Source organism: Arachis hypogaea, chromosome 11 (assembly GCF_003086295.3).
Source record: "Arachis hypogaea cultivar Tifrunner chromosome 11, arahy.Tifrunner.gnm2.J5K5, whole genome shotgun sequence".
NCBI lineage: Eukaryota > Viridiplantae > Streptophyta > Magnoliopsida > Fabales > Fabaceae > Arachis > Arachis hypogaea.
This window is the reverse complement of record NC_092046.1, coordinates 16,908,389-16,932,287: the sequence shown is the minus strand read 5'-3', so window position 1 is coordinate 16,932,287 and position 23,899 is coordinate 16,908,389. Positions and strand designations below refer to the sequence as shown.

Genomic DNA, 23,899 nt, shown 5'->3' with positions numbered 1-23,899 from the left:
AGAATAAAAAAATATATTTTTGTTAAAAGCATCGTTGTTTTTGGAAGTAATTATCTGCGCCGTTTAAAATTTATCTCTTATTAATATTGTATAATAAAGGTAACAGCTGATGCAATCTAAAGCATAGTTATCAAACCCAGCTCAATCCGGACGGTTCGACCGGAAATCTGGTCACCCAGTCACCTAACCGGACCAAACCACTCATTGAACCGTTCACACAACAGACCCGGTCAAACCCGGTTCGATCCGACGGGTTTCATGCAAACCCGGTGACCCGGCCGGTTAATCCAACCCGGTCCGGGTCATGTTTATTAATTTTTTTTCTTCCTTGAAACGGCATCGTTTCAGACCCATCCCAACCCCCCTCTTTGAATGAACCCTAACTCCCTGGCGTCATAGAGTGGAACCCAACCACCCCCTCCCAAGCCCTCGTCTCTCTGTCTCTGCTCTCTCAAGCTTGGCGTTGGCAGCGGGTAGTCTCTCACCTTCACCTCGTCACTCTCTCGAGCTCGGCGTCGGCATCCCCTCACCCTCACCTCGTCGTCAGTTCGTCACTCTCAGTTTCTGGGTCTCTCACCTCATCGCTGTCTCGGTCTCTCACCATGAGTCCGTGATCCTGCGTTCGCTTCGTCGAAACCAGTGAAGCAACACCTGCTCCCTCGGGTGGTGGTGGTGGCGTCTTCTCTACCATGCAAGCTCCAGTTTTCAACCCTGTTCTTTCTCTAGGTCAATGTTCATTTCGGTGAATCTGGTGATTGTTGAATATGAGTTGTTGCTGTTTTATTTAGTTTTTTGAGTTCTTGTTGATGTTATTTCTCTGGTTTGATGTTAATTTTGGTGAACCTGAGCAAATTTTAGAGTTGTTGCTGTTCTTTTTGTTTGTTGAATGTTGATTTTTTAGAGTTGTTGTTGCTGTTCATTCTCGGATTCGATGTTAATTTTGGTGAATCTGAGCAAATTTTAGAGTTGTTGCTGTTCTTTCTGTTTATTGAATATTGGTTTTTTAGAGTTGTTGTTGCTGTTCATTCTCTTATTCGATGTTAATTTTGGTGAATCTTAGCAAATTTTAGAGTTGTTGCTGTTCTTTCTATTTATTGAATATTGGTTTTTTAGAGTTGTTGTTGCTGTTCTTTCACTGATTCGATGTTAATTTTGGTGAATCTGAGCAAATTTTAGAATTATTGTTCTTTCTGTTTGTTGAATGTTGGTTTTTTAGAGTTGTTGTTTCTGTTCTTTCTGTTCTTTCTCTGGTTTAAATTTTAGTTAGAATTATTGTTGAATCTGGCAGTTGCTGCTGTTATTTGATTTTTTTAGAGTTGTTGTTGAACCTGAAAAAATTTTAGTGAACTTAATTAGATTGAATAGTTAAATTCGTTGTTGATTATCATTAGTGAACTTTTGGTGGTTGTTGATTCTCATTAGTTGTTGCTGTGTTTCTTTTGCTTGAATGGAAAGGTTTTCCAACTAGCCATTATACCTGAGATTGCGAGAAGTCCTTCTTCTTCTTTGGAGCTTGTTCTTGTTCCTAGGGGTAAGTTCTACTGGTTTGTCGGGGATGCTCTTGTTTTTCTTTCAGGAGTTGGTTCGTGGCATGGACACCTAGCCCTTTCTTATTTTTAGTATTTGTGACAATCATAGAGTTTATAATAATAGAGGGAAGACTGATTCTGCTTGGGGTCATTGTAAACAAATTGTGGATTTATCGATTGTGTTATCTTTTACTCGCCTTTGATGATTTAAATTAAAAAAGTATTTTGTAATAGAGACTAATATATTATATTTTTTTAGATAATTAGTTATGTTTAAAAATTAATATTAAATTATTAATATTTGTAAAGATTTATATTTTAATTTTTAAGACATTATTTTAATTTTATTCATATAATTTTTTTTTTATAATAACCGAATTGATCGAATAAATTAATGACCAACCAGTTGAACTAATAACCTAGTGACTCATCGTATAACCATATTGATTACTAGTTTAATTATGATAACTATGATCTAAAACTAATCTAGACCATATACACACATGCGTGGAGTGAAGAGTGAAACTTCCAAAATCATCATCTTGTTACGCGATTGACGCCCAACCCATCATGCAAGTGGGGCAATCCGTGTGGTACCCAGCAAACTCTTTTTGCTTCTTCTGCTGCATTGCCTACGGTGCATATATAACATGCATTTTTCTCTTTATATATGTTTTTTTTCAATAATATTAAAGAGACAATAATATATAGGGTGTGTTTGGCAAACACGTTGGGGAGGAGAAAAGTCCGTTTGAGCTTCTTGAAAGTTTCATTTTGATGTTTAACAATTTTTATCTTTTTAAACGCAGAATTGATTTTGCCTCTAAACGTACGTTCAGGAGAAGCTGAAATTCGTAGCTTCTGCGTTTCACGTTCATGGTTGTGATTGCCATTAGAAAATTGGGTACAAAATTTATTTTATTTTTACCAACCCTACCCTTCATTTTCTTCTATAAGAATGATACCAATAACTATTACATGTTCTTTGTAGTTCTTTCTAGTTCCTATTTCTTCATAGTTTTTTCGTTCCAATTTTTTTTTCATCAAAATGGTTCAAATTTGTTTCAATCACTAGCAAATTGAATATTTTTTTTATTATTTTTAGTACTCATTTTCATATTTTAATTTTTATGTTTTTTTTATTGTATTATTTATTTATATTTTTTATTTATATGATAAAAATTTTTATATTATTTATGTAGTATTCTGATTTCTCATGTTATGTTTTTATACGAGTTTTTTTATCATTTAATATATTATTTTTTATATGTATATTTTTTATAAATTTTTTTTAAATTTTTGGTTGGCTTTGTTTATATGATTTTTTATTTATTTTATTGTATTTCTTTTATTCATATGATAAATGTTGTTGATTTTTTTTTATTTTTTATGGTGCTATGATTTTTTAAGTATTTTATTAATTTTTACAATATTTTTATTATTTTTTTATATGAATTCTTTTTTTTTTTATCCTTTACTGCATTGTATTTATGTTGTGTATGAAATTTTTTATTTTTTTATTTGATTTTATTCATATGAATTTTATTTACTTTTTATGGTATTTTTTGGTTCATATGATATATGTTGTTGATTTTATGGAATTTTTATTATTTTTTATTTGTATAATTTTTTTTCTATTCTTTGATGTACTCTATTTTTATTTTATATTAATTTTTTTATTTTTTATTCTGATTTTGTAAAATTTGTAATTGTAATTATTATATACTACGTTTAGTATCAAAATTTTGTATAATATAAATTATGATCCTATAAAAAAAAGACAAAATGAATAAAAAATTAATTATAAATAACAATAAAGTCATAAATAATAAAAATTTATAGTGCAAAATAATACTAAATTAAAGAGTACTGACGGTATTAAAAAAATTATAGAATATTTTTTTTGACATTATAAAATTTATAGTACTCTCTTTTATATTTTTATTTTTTATTGTATTTATTTTATTTATATGATAAATATTTTTTATATTATTTTTGATAGTGTTTTGATTTTGTAGGTATATAAAAAAAATTATTTAAATTCATGTTTCTTTTAGTAATTTTTCATCTAAAAGTGATTTTAAGTAATATAATCCAAACAACATTTATTTTACTATAATCAATTTTGATATAAAGATTGCCAAACATAAATCACGTTAACTCAAACTTACTTATCATCAAAATCAATTTTGTAAAATCAATTTTATGCAAACTCCCGTTTGCAAACTGTAATCCAAACACACACATAAAATTATTTTAAGTAATTTAATATTTATAATTTAATATTTATTATATTTAAAATTATTTATTTATTTTAATAATAATTTAAAATATAAAATATAAAATAAATATATTAAAAAAATTGTAACTCTCTATGGTTTTTAAATTATGATTCCAAATATTACTCGTTCTTTTTAAATTTTTCATAAGATTGATAAAAAAAAATATATTATCCCAGCATAAAATAATTCATTCTTGCCCTTTTAAAAGGGGTTAACTTTTCATGATATATTCTTTTTTTGGGTTAAAATTTTAGAATTTTTTATTTAAATTAAATAAATATAGAAATTACGAAAATATATAAAATATGAAGTAATTATCTAAATGTATAATAAATCACATTTCAAATATTGAGAGGTGAAGTGAAAAATAAGCATATCTAAGCAACTGAAATCCTGTGCTGCGATGATACAACACTGTGACAAATCTAGGGTGTACCTAAAATACGTGTTAAGTGGGAGAACGGATATTGAGTATCCGAGATACGCGTGAACTCGAAACAAGGTCAGTATTCGAGATACATGTAAAACGCGTAATTCAGGTCTCAACATCTGGGATACACTCAAACGTGTAATGCAGGTCTCAACATCCAAGATATGTATATTATGGTGTAGGTGTCTTTGCACCCTAGATATTTTGGAGAAAAAAATCTATATATATCCTCCCATTCTCAACTATTTTCTCACAATTCACAATTCAATCTTTTCTTTCTCCTCTTTCTATTTTGTTCTCATGGAGAATAATCAGTTCTTTTTTGTTATGATTTATCCCAATGAAATAGTAAAAAATGGTGATGAAGGAGTGATTTTGTAATCTAATTCAACTATGATGTTACGCACTAACCGTGTTGATATTCTACATGCGCTAAAGACGGTCATACTGAGCAACAATGGAGGGAGAATAGGTAGCAAGGGGGTTGGACGGGTTGCATATAGATTTTTGCACGCATTTTTGAACAGTGGATTTACCAACAGGTTATTCTGGATTGAAGGGGATCAGCATGTGAGGGCAATGTTCGACGTACATATAAGGCTAATGCCACAACATGTGATGGAGTGGTATGCTGCCGTGCGTGACATGGTTGTTGGTGGTGGGCCGTCCTCTTCGAGTTCTCAAGTAGTCCCACTGGATGCAACACCAATTCACTACACCCTGCCTCATGATAGTGCCGAAGAAGACGACAACGAGGCGATTCAGATTATGTTGCCGAATTTGGGTTGTCCAACGAGACTTCTACCAATAGTGGTGCTCGATTTCTCCTGCCTCCTCTTTTATCCGTTCCTCAATTGTCATAAGTTTCAAGTCATTATCACAGTTTAAATTTGCACATAATGCAGCTAGATGATCCTTTCAATGTCGGCCAAGGAGAGGCTTACAACACCGATGGTGGGTTGGAATTTCGGGTTGGCCATAGGTTCAGGAATCGTGATGCTATTCTGATAATAGTGAAGAACTACAGTATTCGAAGAAATGTAGAGTATATAGTTTTGGAGTCGGATAGGCTTGAATACCACTGTTGTTGCAAGCAATTCACCAACGGTTGTCCATTGAGTTTTCGTGTGGCACTATGTTAGAACTTGAACTACTGGTATATTTTACATGTTATTTTTTAGTTGAAATTAAAGTCTATTACGTTAATTATGTCTTGTACTAAACATTGACATACACGAGTATTTTTGTAGGGAAGTGTGTAGGTTCGATAGAGCACATACCTGTTTGACACCAACCATGTCTCAAGACCATGCTTAGTTGGATAGTAGCTTGATGTGCAAGGTCATTCTACCTATAATAAAGAATGACCCCGTCGGTGTCTATCCTAGTGTTGCAAAGTGAGGGTGCATCAGAGTTACCATTTCAAGTCATCGTATCGAAAAATGTGGATGACAAAGCAAAAAGTGATTGCTTAGATTTATGGTGATTGAAAAGAGTCGTATAACAAGATACCCGATCTCTCACAAGCTTTGCAGGAATGCTTCCTAGATACGATTCACAACTGCGTTGTTGTTCCTTATTATGACGAGGACATGGTTGACGGAGATTGAAGCCAGGTTAATAAGGTCTTTTGGATATTCTCTCATTGCATTGAGGCAATTAAATATTGCAAGACTTTTGTATCGCTGGATGGGATACATTTGTACGAAAAGTACGAGAGTGTGCTGTTAATTGTTGTGGTTCAAGATGGTAATAACAACATTCTGCCCATAGCTTTCGTATTAGTCAAGTCTGAGATAACTGAGTCATGGTCATTTTTCCTCTCGAATTTGAGGCAGCATGTTACTCCGCAGCTGGAACTTCTTCTCATATCTAGTAGATCGCAGACCATTCGCGCTGCCCTAAATGTACCTCACAATGGATGGCATCCTCCCTCCACACATCATGCTTAATTAATTGCTTATTGCACATCATCCTACTATGGCCTTATATATGTCTCAGAGCATATTTTGGATGTCTGGATTCGAATTATGCGTTTTACACATATCTCGGATACTGAGATTCTGTTTTGAATTTATGCATATTTCGGATATTCAGTATCCATTCTCACACTTAACACATATTCTGGGTGCATCTTGGAAATGTCATGGCGCCGTATTGTTACAGTATGGAGTCTCAGTCGCCAAGATATATTTATATTCCACTTCACCCTTCAATATCCAAGATGTTATACGTTGTGCATTTAAGTAATTACTTCATATTTTATGTATTTTTGTAATTTTTATATTTATTTAATTTAAATAAAAATTCCAAAATTTTGTGATAAATAACTATAGCGTATCGATAATAAATTAATAATGTGAATGGATAAAGCATGGAAAAGCACAAGCAAGCCAGTAACGTCCCAAAGGGCAAAAGCAATGTAATAATATGTTAGTTGTGAAACTATGGCCTACATTACATTAATTGCCTGTTGGTTCTTAATTAGTTGAATCTCTGATAAAATTTATTTTCCTCTGCTTTAATTTGTTTTGGCTCCGGCATAATGACCCTTTTTTTTAAATAATAATAAAAAAAGAAGGCGGTTCTTTTATTATTGCATTGAAACGGTTACTAGTCCACTTTATGAATTCACATGGAACTATTATGATTTAGGATAGCTGCATTTATAAAATTACTCCGCTAGGGAAAAAAAATATTATATACACCATCTTCTATATTCACTTTTCTTGTATATTTTTATTTTTGTTATTGAATGAAATTTGATAAATGAAAAAGAAAAAAGAATCATCTTTATATATCATAAAAAAAGTTATATATAAGAAAATTTGAACACAAAAATAATGCAAATATTATTTTTTAAAAAAATAAAAAGTTATTAATAATAATATTTTGTAAAATGATAGTTAGAAATCATAATTAACCTAAATGTTTGGAAACAAAAATTAATATTCTATCTTTAAATAACTTATACTTTAAAAAAATGAATTTAATTTTGATGCAGTGACTCAATATAATCGTTTTATACGTGCATCTAATCATATAACGTTACATTAGCAAAAATATTTACATTGATCACGTGAATAATCATTTAAGAAAATGATTGTAATTATACAACATTATAAAATATTTTACACATTCCGTAGCATCAAATTAAACTAAAAAAAATTAGCTTTCATTTGTATGGAAAACTACATCTAGAACATTTTTTCAAAATGAACGATGAAAATGTATCAGCAAAATTAATACTCAATTTAACCTTTAAAATTTGAAGTTGGATTCAATTTGACTTTTAAAATTTTAATAAACTCAAATTAGACTAATTATAATCGTAACTCACATTAACTCTTGAGTTAATCTCCGTTAACGATACGTTAATTTTGTACATTAACTTATTTTTATTTGAATTTTTTACCCAAATTCTATGTGATCAAGATTTATTAGAATTTTAAAATCTTGATTGTTGCTCCAAAGTCGCACAATTTTTAAATTAAACTTGTTCGTCCTTACGAACATATTGTGAAATCAATCAAATTTTTACGGAGTCTACTAATAAATCTTAATCATATAGAATCTAAATAAAAAATTTAAATATTAATAAATTAATGTATAAAATTAACACACTATTTATAAAAATTAACTCAAAAACTAATATAAGTTATTATTATAAATTTTGAAGACCGAATCGAATCGATTATAATTTTATTTAATATAAGTCTTACCTCAAAATTTATGAATCATAACAGCATATATATGCAAGTGCAAGTGAGAAACCGGAAAAGACATAAAAAGAAGACAAAGTTGAAATCAGTGGCGAAATTTCAGGAGTTTAGTAGTCAAAAATCATAAAAGTGCCGGACTTTTGAAGTTACATTTTAACTTTAATAACGAGTAGTCGAGTACAGTTGTTGTCATTTATCATATGAACTAATATATTTTTTCTATTGTGTTTTAAAAAGTATATTTTAAATATACAAAATAAATTCTTTTTAGAATTATTTTATACCATAAACATTTGAATAATCTTGAGAATTTTATTTCACTAAGACATTTTATTTTTACGTTTTTAAATAATGTTGCTAATAAAACATCTTCTATCAAAATTTTTAGTTTAACAATAATATCACATATTCACATTATTACAAAAAAAAAAAAAAACGCCTATAATGTATTTGATGTTTACGAAAAATAATTGATTATACTATTGTAAAAAAAATTGATTATACTATTATAAAAAAACTAATAATAATATTATGATAAATTTAATTATTTTACTATATCAAATTTAATTATTCTAATAACTAATTATTTTATATATAATAATAATAATAATAATAATAATAATAATAATAATAATAATAATAATAATAATAATTAATAGTACTTTGCTAGTCCATGTACCAGCTTATTAAGAAAAGAATAAAGACTATATATATTTACCAATAATGATGAAAAATATTCGAAAAGCTAACATGCTATTTTTTTTTAATATTATACACATACAAGTTTAAACGACTAAAATTCACTTTTTTAACTTATTATGAATGTATTTAAAAGATACGCCAAGCTTGTATTTTGTATATAAACATGTTATAATATTTATATTGTCAATTATATACAATTCTTGAGGTGAGAATTATTCACACCTTATGGTCAACAAACAATAATCAATATTGTCAAAAAAAAAAAATCTTAATAATAATATTCATATGAATAATCTTACTTCTTACATAGATTTATGACATATATAATTTTTAAAGTGATATAATTGGACTCTATATTTACACAAATTAGATAAATTTGAATTCAAGAATTTCAAATTTAGCTTCTTACTTAATGAATATTTGAACCTAATTATATTAAAACAATTAGTATTTTATTATGATAGATGATTTAATAATATATTAAATAATTAGTTGTGGATAAAATAAGAACAAAAAATTAATACTAAAAAACAGAAACATACCTTGATAAGTGTTAATTTTATAGAATTAAAAAAATAATTAGACTTACTATTTGGTGCTCCCAATTATTTCTCATACTTGATATGTTGATTCTTGAGTTTGAAGCAATAGGTAACAAAGCAATCAAAAGTCAAAACGCGTTGACAGCGCCGAATATGAATGATCAATTTGCAACCTTAAACTAAGCAATAACCATCCATTTAAATATTCTAAAATTAAAATTTATCATATCACTCACTTTTTCATATAAATATAACGAAAAGGTTCAGCAGTTTCACTCCTCAGAACCATAGAACTAGCTGGTACTTTTCATTTTTCAATGCTCTCATTAACACTTAACTATGTATAACGTTTTGCATTAAAATTAAACTTGTGTATATCTTGTGCTTATTTTGTAGTAGACTTGATGGGATTAAAAGGGTTGGTGCAGTTGTTCTGTATTGTTGTGACTCTGGTGAGTGTGTGTTTGGTGCAACTGAAAGCAGAAGATGCATACAAGTATTTCACATGGACTGTGACTTATGGAACACTCTCTCCTCTTGGTACACCCCAGAAGGTAGTAGTAATTAAGGTTTAGTTTAATTTTAATTATGATCTTTCAATTAATGTAGTATTATTTTTCTTTGCTTATTGATGTAGTATTATTTTTAAGGTGATTTTGATCAATGGTCAATTCCCTGGGCCTCAACTTGACTTGGTAACAAACGACAATGTAGTTCTTAACCTTATCAACAAGTTGGATGAGCCATTTTTACTCACTTGGTGAGTTTCTCTGTTTATCCGTGTGCCTTTTCTTTCCCCTGCTTTTTAACATAAACATATTACTCTAATGGTGAGCATTTAATTTTCTGTATTGTCAACTTCTCATGCTATCATTGTGGCTTCGGGGTATTCTAATTTGTCCACTAAGAATGCGTTTGGAAGGAAAATTAAATTTAGACAAAGAGATAGAGACTAAAAGATTGTGACTGAGAAACTAAATTAAATCTTTATATTATATTTGGTGTAAAATGTACGAGATTGAGTTATATCTCAATATCATGTTTGGTTTAAGATAAATATAAAGATTAATACGTAGATTTATAATTTAAAAAGTTAAATGAGTGTATTTTTAGTAAAAAAATGTTATTAAAATTTCAGTTTTTGTTTTTAAAAATTTTAATCCCTTATATCTCTATTTTTTAAAAGTTGATTAAAATTTTAATTTTAGTCTAATCACCAAATACAATATTCAGCCACATTCTTTTAATCTTAGTCTCAATCTTAAAACAAATACAATCTAAGAGTGTCAGAGATAATGTCGTTAGTAAAAAATTAAATTTATCCTGAAAAAAAATTTTTAATATAAAAATAAAATAAATAAACAAAAATATACATAAAATAGTTTGAAATAGACAAAAGTATATAAAAATACACTCCAAAAATTATTTTTTATAAACAAGAAGTATTATACTATTAATAAGGATTTGATATTCATGAATTTTAGTGTGTATTTTTTGTTCATCAAAAACAATCTCTAGAGTACACTTTGATATTTATGAATTTTGGTATGTATTTTTTTCGCTCCAAACTCTTTTACATATACTTTTATCTATTTATTCTATAAATAAAATATTTTAGAGCACCTTTTTACGATAAAAAAAAAAGTCAGATATCGCATTCTTACATAGCTAATTTTCTAGATATGCATTGATTTAGTGAAAGTATAAGTGACGATCTTGGGGAATATTTAGCTACAAGATTTTGCATTCCTTCGAGTAAAAATTTATAACAACGCCGCAAAAGCAAAACAAATGAATTTTCCATCAGTTTTGTAATACTTTGTTTTCTTGATGAAACAGGAATGGTATTAAACAAAGGAAAAACTCATGGCAAGATGGGGTATTGGGAACCAACTGTCCTATCCCTCCAAACTCAAACTACACTTACAAGTTTCAGGCAAAGGATCAAATTGGAACATACACATATTTTCCATCAACTCACCTGCATAAAGCAGCTGGAGGATTTGGTGGACTCAATGTGTACCATAGATCAGTCATCCCACTCCCTTATCCATACCCTCATGGAGATTTTACTTTGCTCATTGCTGATTGGTACAAAACTGGCCACAAGGTATAACTATATATACGTAACACTTCTCTAATCTAGATCATCACATTTTTCTCTTCTTTCTTCATTCATCAACTTATTAATAGTGTGTATAATTTTAGACTAATTAAACATTTGCAATTTCTTAAAACAATTATTCTTTTGAAGAAAAATAAACTTTCTAGAGTATCTGTGTTGGATGATTGGATCCTGCCTTTATTCCTCGTTACAATAAAAGTTAGAGTTTAATTTTGATGCATTTAACACAGTCGTCCAATCACAAACAATCGTTTATAATTACATTCATTCTTTTGGATGACTATTCACTCGGTCAATGTAAAAAGTAGTTACTTTTGTTATTTCATACGCATCAATGCATTCTTCTTCCTTGCAAATTTGCCACCAAGAGCTTGAAATTGAATTCAAATTGTTTGTCATCATGCAAACCATATTTATAGTTTTTTGTTCTGATCTTTACAGGCATTACAACAATCCTTAGATTCTGGAAAATCTCTTTCCTTCCCTGATGGTCTCCTTATCAATGGCCAGGCACATACTACTCTCAATGGTGACCAGGGTATGTTCTTTGCTTTAACAATATATTGTCCTATTTTCAGGTACCCAAATGTTGAAACTTCTCTATGATGCTAATTTTTCAAGACATGTTTGCACTAACCAACATTATTGTTTATGTTCAATTTCAGGAAAGACCTACATGTTCAGGATCTCAAATATGGGGTTATCAACCTCAATTAACTTCAGAATTCAGGGTCATTCATTGAAGCTAGTAGAAATTGAAGGGTCACACACTATTCAAAACATGTATGACTCCCTTGATGTCCATGCTGGCCAATCATTTTCAGTATTGGTGACCTTGAATCAATCTCCAAAAGACTACTACATTGTTGCCTCAACAAGATTTTCCAGGAAAGTTCTCACTGCTACTGCCGTTCTTCACTATTCAAACTCTCATTCACCTGCTTCTGGACCTCTTCCTAGCCCCCCTGCTTACCAGTATCATTGGTCTGTTAGGCAAGCAAGATCCTTTAGGTAACTAAATATCAAATCATTTCTCTTCAAAGTTTATGCGATTAGGAAAAAATTAAAAGAATAGTTATATATCTAATACGTTTTTTTCGTGTCGAGCAGGAGTGTTAAGAAAAAAAGGTCTATTTTGCCTTATTCAAAAGAATGAATCAACAAAAATCAAACTCTAGACCTAATAACGTATCAAGACATCATTATGCAAAAAATTTAAGATGTTGAATTACATTGATTATATATCTTCTACAAATTAAATTTAAGTAAGTAACCTTCACTCTACTCCCATCTATCTATATTCTTGATATGTTACATCCATGATTCTGAGAATTGAATCAAACTGGTTAGTAAGTCTAGGTTAATCTAGAAGACTAGAACCAACTACGAAGGTTTAAGTTAAAAAATGGTTACTAGCAAATCAGAGAAAAACTAGTCAGAAAATTAATAAAATGATCGAATTGGTTTGATTTTTAGTGATTAACCATTTATTTAAAAAGATTAAAATGTTGAGTTATATAAATATTAAGAACTATATTAGATATGCCAATGAGTTATATCTCAAATGTCATACTCTCTCCATACTCAATTAAGAGGTTCGAATCTCCCTATCTTTGATAAAATATATATATATATACTAAAATCAGTTACCAATATAAATACAAATTAAGTTAACATTTTTGAAACATTAATTATCTAGATTGTTGATCAGTTACAATATTGATGGATTGTTGTTGTTGCAGATGGAATCTGACAGCAAATGCAGCGAGGCCAAACCCACAAGGATCATACCATTATGGGAAAATAACTCCAACAAAGACAATTGTGTTGGCAAATTCAGCAGCTATGATCAACGGGAAAAAACGTTATGCTGTGAACAAGGTTTCCTATGTGAACCCTGATACTCCTCTGAAGCTTGCCGATTACTTCAACATCCCCGGAATTTTCAGTGTGGATTCAATCCAAAGCCTTCCTTCTAATGGACCCGCTTCGGCGCAGATAGCTACTTCTGTCATTCCAAATTCTCTTCACGACTTCATTGAGGTCGTTTTCCAGAACAATGAGAACACCATGCAATCTTGGCACCTTGATGGCTATGATTTTTGGGTCGTAGGGTATGTAATTCTTTTCTTTCTTCAATTTTTCTTTACATGTTTTAGAAGCAATTAATTATGTAGGTTTAGAAGTATAAGACTTGGGATTTATAGGTGGAAACTTACATACAGTAGTTGTCTAAGATACTAGTTGAGATTATCTAAATGATTCTGTTAGCAACTTCATATAAAAGACAAATATACGTGAGTCTTGTTCAGAATTATAACATTGATACTAATCAAAATTAATTTTAAAAATCACATCGTTTCTAAACGGTGAAGCAGCCACATATTTAATGATGCTCGTTGCAACCGTTACAGTTATGGTTTTGGAGAGTGGACACCAGCCAAGAGAAGATCCTACAATCTTGTGGATGCCGTGACAAGACATACTGCACAGGTAACTATAATTAGAATGAGATGAAATACTCAATTGGTTGCTTGGCGAAGATTTCACGACAAATTAGACTATTAAAATTAAGATAATGTAAAACGTTTTATATATTCTTTTAATCACATAAATTTTTTTTGGATAATCATTCACGTGATCTAATATGAAAAGTAATTATAAAATTTTTTTATATTGATAGTACATCAAAATTAAATTGTTAGGTTTTTTATGTAACATTTTCAAAAAAGAATATAGTAATACATATTTGAATAGAATATATGTCTATCATTTTTTAGTTGAAAGAATTACTTATAGAGAAATTACTTTTAAAAAGATAGATCTGTATTTAGTTTAAGTGTGCTAAAAGTAAATTTAATAAAAATAAAATTTACTTGTACAAAAGGTAATTTCCGAACCTCAAAAAATAATTTTGAACATACAAAACAAAACCGAACAAAATTAGAGCCTCTGTAGTTGGTGTACATTTTCGTTCTCAATCCCCTAAAATGAGTATTGTGTGAAACAAGTGTCAAATAAAAATGTAATGTGCTTACCTTTGTGTTGTCTAAATTAATGTAGGTATATCCAAATGGTTGGACTACAATATTGGTGTCGTTGGACAATGAAGGTATGTGGAACTTGAGGTCTGCAATATGGGAGAGGCAGTATCTTGGGCAGCAATTGTATCTCAGAGTTTGGACTGCTCAAAAAAGCCTTTCTACTGAATATAATATTCCTCCTAATGTCTTGCTTTGTGGGAAAGTCAACGGACATCATCACCCTTAGTAATTGACATCAACATATGCAATATTTTGGTGTCATTTTCTAGTCATGAGGGGTTGACTAAAATTGAAGATTGAAAGAAGAGAGAATTTGATTTATCATTTAATTTTCATGGTGAAATATGTAAAGTTAAAGAGACAAAGACACTTGATGAGAATTCGGTGATTGCTCTCTTATATATTTGGAGAAGTTATATTTTATTTTTAGGGTTAAGTACGATTTTGGTCTCTAACATAAAGGTCGAAAATTTATTTTGTCTCTGACCTATTTTTTGCTATAAAATGGTCTCGAAGTTTTTAGTTTGTTTTAAAATCGTTTTTCAGACAAAAATACCATTCCCCCTTCATTCCCAAAATCAACCAAATGCATAAATAGAAGCAGACAGAAGCAGAATGCAGAAACAGAAACAGACAAAAGCAGAATGCAGAAGCAATGAAACAACAACAACAACTAGAAGAACAACACCACCAACAACAATGGATAACGAAATCAGAACAACAACAAAAAAACAAAACCAGAAGCAGAAACAAAAACAGAAATAGAAGTAGAAGCAAAAGCAGAAACGGCAAGGAGCATCGACAACCAAGCAAGGAGGAGGAGCAGAAACGGCGAGCGGCGTGCGAGTGGCTGCGGCAACGCTGAATGCGGTCTCCCTCTCCCTTTCGACCTCTCTCTTCTCCCTTTCTCCTCTCTTCATCCGTGTGTGTGTGGCGGTTTCCCCTTCTCTCCATCACAGGTGGCAGCGCGGGGCGCGGGCGCTACCTTCCCTTCCCCCTTCTTCCCTCCCTCCCCCCTCCCCCAATTTCTCTTTCCCCCTCTTCTCCTTCTTTCTTTTTTTATTTATTTTATTTTATAATTTTTTTAGAAAAGGATAATTTGATAATAAAAATAAAAAATTTAGTAAAAATGACGATTTTAAAATAAACTGAAACTTTTGGGACCATTTTGTAGCGAAAAAAAAGGTCGAAGACAAAATAAATTTCCAGCCTCTAAATTAGGGACCAAAATCGTACTTAACCATTATTTTTACTAAAAATATTTACGTGTAGTCATAGTTTACTATTTAAGTTGACACTCTTCTTTATGCCCAAATTTCATAATTATTTTATTTTTTAGTTTTGAAACCCATTTTTGAAAAAACTATTTTGCTTCCTTGAATGACCCTCTTCCAATGCAAAGACATAATGTTTAAATCTAACCTCTTGCAAAACTCAACTAAATCCAACCAAACTTTATGGTTGTCCCTAGTTTTATCAATATTTATTATTGTGTAAATAATATTACTAAATATATTCTTCTCAATATATATCACACCGAGACAAACAGATATTATTAGACTAGGTAATCTTTTAAATAAGTCAAGTTTAAAAAGTAAAAACAAATTTTGTCAATTATGTTAAATCTCATACTTTAGCATTGTAACTAATACTCTGATGTGAGTCAACTATTTTTTTTATATCTACTAATCGTAGATTATGTTAGAATTTTTATTCTAATAGTAGTCCAATTTATTAATATAGAAATTAGTTTGGGTAATATTGTAATTATTAATTAATTATATTGACAGTTGGTCTGTTTTTTTATGGAAAGAATATGATTATTTATAAACTTTATAAAGTTTAGATCCCCAATTCTGATTACACAAGTGATTGTTTTGCACTCTTTTAAGATACTGCTCCATCAGCAAGCATAAAAATGTATCCTGACGTTGACTTCCTAGAATCAACACATCCCGCCAAGTCTGAATCTGAGTATCCAACAATCGGTTCGTCTATATGTAAGCATGAAATCTTTGGTCCCTTGAAGATACCTTAAGACTTTTTTTGTTGCTCTCCAATGGATAATTTCTGGATTAGTTTGATATCTTCCTAACATGCTACCAGCAAAAGCAATGTCAGGTCTTGTATAGATCTGAGCATACATTAGGCTTCGAACGGATGAAGCATAAGGAATATTTTGCATCTGTTCCTTTTCAAGTTCATTTTTAGGATATTGATCTAAGAAGAATTTGTCACCTTTCACAATAGGTGCAACACTTGGTGAACAATTTTGCATTTTAAACCACTCAAGAACTTTATTAATATAGGCTTTTTGAGATAAACCTAAAATTCCTTTATGTTTATCTCTATGAATCTTTATGCCAATGATATCAGGGGTGTCCGCGGATCGGATCGGATCAGATATGAGAAAAATTTCGATCCGATCCGCACTACAATCATCGGATCGGATCGGATCCAATATCCGCAGTTTTTAAGGTCGGATCCGATCTGATCCGATCCGCACATTTGCGGATCGGATCGGATCGGATATCGGATATATCCGCAAAACACAAAAATATTTTTAAAAGCTTATTTTTATTTAAAAAATATCAATAAAATTTATTTTTTCTATTCTTTTAAATATGTTTACTCTTAAAATAATATTAAACATACTTTTCTTGAATAATAAATTAAAATAATTTAACATATATGATAATTATTAGTTAAAATAAAACATAAAAAGAATATTTTACTTATTTATTTCTTTATTTTTGCGGATACGCGGATATGCGGATCGGATATGCAGATACCAACACAAAATCCGCAATCCGATTCGATTAGTGTGTGGATCCGATCTGATCCGATCCGAAAGCCTTGCGGATCGGATCCATATCCGTAATTTTCGGATTGGATTCGGATAAACACCACGGATATGCGGATCGGATCCGATCCATGGACACCCCTAAATGACATAAGATACATCACCCACATCTTTCATATCAAAATGTCTAGAGAGAAATTGTTTCACTTCATGTAACAACCCTAAATCATTTGTTGCAAGCAAAATATCATTTACATATAAGATGAAAAATATGATCTTGCTCCCACTAACCTTGTGACATATACATTGATCAGAAATAGTCTCAATGAATCCAAATAAAGAAATCACATTGTGAAACTTCAAATACCACTGTCGAAAAGCCTGCTTAAGACCATACATTGCTCTCTTAAGCTTGCAAACTAACTCTTTACCAGCACTTAAGATAAACCCTTCGAGTTGTCTCATATAGACCTCTTCTTCCAAATCTCCATTAAGAAATGTTGTTTTCACATCCATTTGATGCAATTATATGTCAAAATGTGCTACCAATGCCATAATAATCCGAAAAGAGTCTTTCTTTAAAACAGGAGAAATATTTTTCTGTAGTCAACTCCTTCCCTTTGTGTAAATCCTTTGGCAACAAGTCAAGCCTTGCAGCGCTCAATATTGCCTGATGAATTCTTCTTAGTCTTAAAGACCCATTTACAGCTAATGGCCTTTTTTCCATCAGGCAATTCTACAAGATCCCAAACTTGATTATTTGTCATAAAATTCATTTCATCTTTCATAGCATCTAGCCATAAATTGGAATTACGACTTTCCATTACTTGTGAAAACATCGTTGGGTCATTTTTATCACAAACATCATAGTCAGACTCAGTAAGATACATTACATAGTCACTAGAAATTGCAGGCTTTATTATTCTTGTTGATCTTTTTAATGTTACATCATCAATCTCTTGTAAAAGTAGTGTCATAACAGGTTCTCCTTCTTCTTGAAGTTGCTCTTGAGCAATATGTTCTTGAACAATATTTTAATTATGAAGAGTTTGATCCTCCACCATATAATCTACTTGAATATTTTCTTCATGATGTAGAACATCAGCAATAGGTTATTCTACATTGACCCTATCTGTATGGGCATTATATTGAACAATCACTCTTGTACATGGAGAGGTTTGACAAACATTATCATTCTCAATAATTTTAATAGGATGATTTCTCCTCCTTTTTACATCATGCTCTAAAAACTTTGCATTTCTAGAGTCAACTATTTTACTTGAATGGGAGGGACAATAAAATCTGTAACCCTTAGACTTTTCTGCAAAGTCGATAAAATAAGCACTTATCATCCTTGGGTCCAACTTCCTTTCTTGTGGACTATAAATCCGAACATTAACAGGACAACCCTAAATGCGTATATGATTCAAACTAGGTTTCCAACCTTTTCATAGCTCAAATGGCATTTTAGAAACTGCCTTTGTTGGAATTCTATTTAATATATACGTGGTTGTCTTAAGGGCTTCACTCCACAAGGATAAAGGAAGATTGGAGTTGCTAAGCATACTCCTCACCATATCCAGCAAAGTCCTATTTCTTCTTTCAGCTACACCATTTTGATCTGGTGTGCCAGGCATGGTGTATTGTGTCACAATACCATGCTCTTGAAGATACTTTGCAAATGGACCAAGTGTTTGTCCACTTTCAGTATATCTCCCGTAGAATTCTCCACCTCTATCCGATCTCACGATCTTAATTTGATTTTCGCATTATTTCTCTACTTCAACTTTATAAACTTTAAAAGCGTCCAATGCCTCATATTTATTATGAAGCATATAGAGATACATATATCATGAATAATCATCAATAAAGGAGATGAAGTATTTCTGACCACTTAAAGATATATCAGCACAACATATGTCAGTGTAAATTATTTCTAATATGTCAGAGCTCCTCTTAGCATCCTTTTGAGACTTTTTGGTTTGCTTCCCCTTAATTCAATCCACACAAGTATCAAAATCAGTAATGTTTAGAGGTTCAAGAATCCCATCACTTACTAATTTCTTCATTCTCTCAATGGAGATGTGTCCCAACCTTCGATGGCACAACATAGAGGATTTTTCATTCATACCATTACCATGCATAACCATAAAATTAGATGGAATATTATTAGCTAAAAGGACTTTAAATAAATCACCAATTAAAGTACCACGTCCAATAATATTAGAATTTTTAATAATATCAACAGAATCATCATAAAAATTTATACATAATCCTTGTTTTACAAGCTTAGATAAAGAAATTAAATTTTTAGAAAAATCTGGAATATAAAAAGTTTTTTCTAAATCTAAAATACAACCAATACTTAATACAAGCCAAAATGTTCCAACAGCTTCTACACGTGAATTCGATTGCCCATATAGATGCTCAGTTCACTTCCTATCAGTTTCCTTTTCCTTATGAAACCCTGCATGGTATTTGAAATATGAATTTCAGCATCAAAATCAATTCACTAAGTGTCACGACATATTTCAACAAAATTATATTCAAAACAGACCGAAGGAATAAAATCACAAAGGTTAGTACCTTTCTTTTCAAGCCAAAATTTAAATTTTGGGCACTCCTTCTTCATGTGTCCTTTCTTTTTACAAAAAAAATACCGTGCACCTTCTTTCTTCATAGGATGAGATGCAATACCCTTTCCTTTCTTCTGATGAGCTTACTTTTTACTACTCTCATATGTCACTAATAGTACACTTTCACCAAATTCTTGAATTAGCCTTCCTTCCTCTTGCACACACATCACCAGTAATTCGTTAATGGACCATTTTTTCGCATGTGTGTTATAAAAAATCTTAAATAGTCCATACTGGGTAGGAAGAGAATTCAGAATAAGATGTACCAGAAATGAGTCAGAGATCTCAACCTCTAAGGCTTTCAGTTGTGCTGCAATGTCTCTCAACCTTATGGATAACAATTGTGCCATTAGGGTGCTTGCAAGTGCCTTACTAGAAGACTCAAACTGTTCATCAATAGCTTTCATATAATCCTTGACATTCCCGCAATCAGGAATCGAACCTCGGATACTAGCTGAGATACGAGACTTAATGAACATCATACTTAAACGGTTGGATTTCTCCCACCGTTCATATAATGATACCTCGGCTCGAGAACTAGCATCAGTAGGTGTCGGAGGCTCTTCCCTACGAAGAGCATAGTCAAGGTCTGCACACCCTAAGTGAAAGAGAACCTTATTTTTTCATTCTTTATAGTTGTACCACTTAACAAATGAACTTCAGATACAGTTTCAGATATCATTACTGCTGCAAATAATAAATCACGCTAACATTACTCAACTTTAAATAGGCACATCAAAATCTATAACGTATGATAATACATGCCAATGCAACTCATATCAAAATAAATATGAATCATAGTGTCATTAAAATCTACCTGTGGACAAAGATTTTAACACACATAATATTCACTATATTAACTAAAGTATTGGAACTAGAAAATAAAATACTACTTCTTAATATTTGTAGGTTAATTAAGAAGTAAAAATATTTTCTATTTCAACCTAATTATATGTGAATAACATAATAAATTTCTGTGGGTAAGTTCATTATATAATTCACAACAATTACAAATATATCATATTAATATTTCCGTGATTTCTTTAAATATAATTATTATTAAGGATGTTGTGGCTACTTCTCAATAAATCATATATTAATCACAATATGATATACAGCGAAAGAATTTATATTGCATGCAAATATAATTATTAAATAAATAAATTTAGTGACATAAACAATGCTAAAAGTGAAGATGATCTAGTGGACAAATATTTTGACAATATTTAGAAGATCCAAGTTCAAACCTCACTCCTACCAAAGTTTGAATTTTTTATAACAAATTTAAATTTTGAAGTCCAACAACTTCAACGTGAAAGTAGCAAGCATTCAATATTATATAACAAACAAAATTCATCCATTGAAACAAGTTCTTTTGGTCTTCTCTCTTCCAGCGTCTTCCCTTTCTCCTTTTTTTCCAAGAATAGGAAAACTTATGGAAATTACGAAAAATTATGTTATTATGAAGAACAACTACGACACAAATTTAGAAGATTTCTTCTGGGAGTATTATTTATTATTCCCTCTTCTGATGATGCGTCAACTTTAATTTCAATGATTTTCTCTTATTTATTCCAAAATTTATACTATGCATTTTTTTCTTTGAAAATAATTAATCAAAATAATGCACAGTAATTAAATTTGAGATGACAAGAGGCAGAAATAATTTTGCACTGATAGTCTGATACCACATGTTAGAAATTTTATAAAACCAGTAATTTACGTACCTCCAACCATTGCCAATAAATTCTTTGATTTAATTTGGAACTTCCAATTCTTGAATCACAAAGCCAATAAATTCTTTCTTCTTCATAGTCTTTTCTGTGACTTCTTATTTCTTTTATCTTCTTTTCTGATAGATTGAAGTGAACGAAAGCAAGAGAGAAGAGAGAGAAGAAAGAGAAAATTTTCGAACGAAGCATTAAATGGAATTAAACCAAATTGAATTTCCACTTCCATTACCCAAGACATAAAGTAATGTGTAAAGCTTTCAATGTGATTAAATCAAATTGAATTTTGACTTCTAGTTACCAAGGCGAAGCATGCTTAAAGTCCTTGGGCCATATGTTTCTTTCTTTAATTTTTGATGGTCTTTGAGGGACTTTGGCTTCTTTGGATTCCTTTTTTTTTCCTTTAACATTCAGCCACTTGATTTAATTATTTTTGAAAAAAGATTTAATACTTGAATTGGTTTGATTTTGAAATGATTTGATACTGAAAATGATTTGAGTGGTCGAGAGGTGATTGATTTGGTGGTTGGGACCCTTGAAAGGCGGCAAAAATTTAAGTTTTAGAAGAGATACAGCCGAAATTTCTATAAAAATTGGAGTTTTAATTTGAAGTGTTGTTTAAAAAAAAAAAGATTATTATGTGACTTGTATATTTGAGACTATTTGTTGACCCTCTGTCGCAAAATGTGATCGGACACTTTAATTTTTTAGGTTCCCCATGGACATACATATATATGGATTTTGAATATTATATTATTGAGTTTGGAGTTTGACTTCATGGAATATTATTGAGTTTGGAGTTTGACTCCATGGAATATTCTATTTAAGTTTGGAGTTTGACTCCATGGATATTATTTTTTAGCTTGGGGATGCACGCACAGAGGGACTGTCCAATGGTTAACTCTCAGCACATGTCGGGTTGACTATATAACCGACAGATGAAACTCATAAGCCATAGGACATGCATACATCATGTGCATTTGTATGTTTTGTTTGAATATGCATTGTTTTGGTTTGCTTAATTGCTTAACTCTGCTTATCTGCTACTTGTTCTACTTGCTGTAATTGTACTTCTATCTGTGTTTTTCTTACTTAAATTGTATGTGTATATTTTCTGAGAGACCCCTCTTGGCGGGGGTGTAAGGGGGTGTTCCACCGGTGATTCAGAGGATTGGAGGAGACAGAAAGTGAAGAGTTAAGTTAAAGTTAGATTTAGAACTTGAATACCTTAGATAACTTACTTAATTTCTGATTTAGTTGGATCTTTGAGCTGAAATCTGAGTGTCGGAATTCTAGGAATGCCTTTGGCTTTTTCAGGACCTTTTATATTAAATATGCGGGCACATTTACCATGCTGAGAACCCCCGATTCTCATTCCATACATATTTATGTTATTTTTTAGATACAGGTCAAGAGACACCTCGTTGAGCGTCTGGCGACCCTCCTTACAAGCGAAGAATTGTATTTTGGGATGTTATATTTTGTTTTAGGTTGTATATATATGTATATAGAATTTTCACGTATATATTTTCTATTTTGTCCCTCCTAGAGGTTGACTTAGAGAAACATGTGTTTATTCTGTAGTTTGAGTTATATTTTGGGTTGTATATATATATGTAGTTACATACTCTGGCCAGCCTTAGCTTCGCAGGTCGAGTCTGGATCTTGATATATGTGTTTTGGAACTCTGATCTGTATATTATGTTTTTAACCTTCTTTTGATCTTGCCTATCTGTTTATGCTTATCCGTACGAGTGTGACACAATTTTTTTTTTCGTTTTTGTTTAGCTTCTTCTTTAAAGCTCCTAGATATGAATTCTCTCAACTATGTTTAGGTACATATTTTACATGTAGAGGTCATAATACCTCACCACCTCTGCTTTATGACTTAAGTGTAAGGCTCTGTGTGGTAGGGTATTACAACTACAAACATCAGCTTAAATTTTCACACATAGTGGGTTGTCCGCGTTATGGATCGGTATGATCTTGCCTATCTGTTTATGCTTATCCGTACGAGTGTAACACGATTTTCTTTTCTTTTTTTTTTCGTTTTTGTTTAGCTTCTTCTTTAAGGCTCCTAGATATGAATTCTCTCAACTATATTTAGGTACATATTTTACGTGTAGAGATCGTAATTCCTCGCCACCTCTGCTTTACGACTTAAGTGTAAGGCTCTCTGTGGTAGGATGTTACAACTACAAACATCAGCTTAAATTTTCACACAGAGTGGGTTGTCTGCGTTATTGATCGGTAGCAGAATCTATTACCCACTGTCTCTGAGACTGTCCTGAATCTACAACGGCATGGAGAATGGTGGGTCTCCCAACTCTACAATACATTGATGAACCATTGAA

The 23,899-nt window shown here is 31.1% G+C and overlaps 1 protein-coding gene and 1 long non-coding RNA gene across 3 annotated transcripts; both read left to right on the top strand.

The window, feature by feature from the left end:
- The first annotated feature begins 338 nt into the window (after positions 1-338).
- Positions 339-1,721, top strand: LOC112720423 (uncharacterized). Its single transcript, XR_003162158.2, has 2 exons — positions 339-726; positions 1,456-1,721. It is a non-coding gene; the product is annotated as an uncharacterized lncRNA (long non-coding RNA).
- A 7,684-nt stretch (positions 1,722-9,405) lies between these two features.
- LOC112720422 (L-ascorbate oxidase homolog) lies at positions 9,406-14,815 on the top strand. 2 transcript variants are annotated; one of them, XM_025771367.3, is made up of 9 exons: positions 9,406-9,507; positions 9,604-9,761; positions 9,858-9,967; positions 11,047-11,317; positions 11,774-11,870; positions 11,998-12,343; positions 13,075-13,446; positions 13,747-13,825; positions 14,396-14,815. In XM_025771367.3, exons 2-9 carry the CDS (start codon positions 9,612-9,614, stop codon positions 14,600-14,602), a joined length of 1,632 nt encoding a protein of 543 aa, XP_025627152.1. In that variant the 5' UTR covers positions 9,406-9,507; positions 9,604-9,611; the 3' UTR covers positions 14,603-14,815. The 2 variants fall into 2 exon arrangements, with proteins under 2 accessions (XP_025627152.1, XP_025627153.1); XM_025771368.3 differs by having other exon boundaries at positions 9,415-9,507; positions 9,607-9,761.
- Positions 14,816-23,899: the final 9,084 nt, after the last annotated feature.

Bases quoted from the DNA above. Each gene is read 5' to 3' on its own strand.
- LOC112720422 (XM_025771367.3), top strand. From the start codon at position 9,612: ATGGGATTAAAAGGGTTGGTGCAGTTGTTCTGTATTGTTGTGACTCTG. The intron at 11,871-11,997 runs GTATGTTCTTTG...GTTCAATTTCAG, and splicing joins TACTCTCAATGGTGACCAGG to GAAAGACCTACATGTTCAGG. The intron at 12,344-13,074 runs GTAACTAAATAT...TTGTTGTTGCAG, and splicing joins AGGCAAGCAAGATCCTTTAG to ATGGAATCTGACAGCAAATG.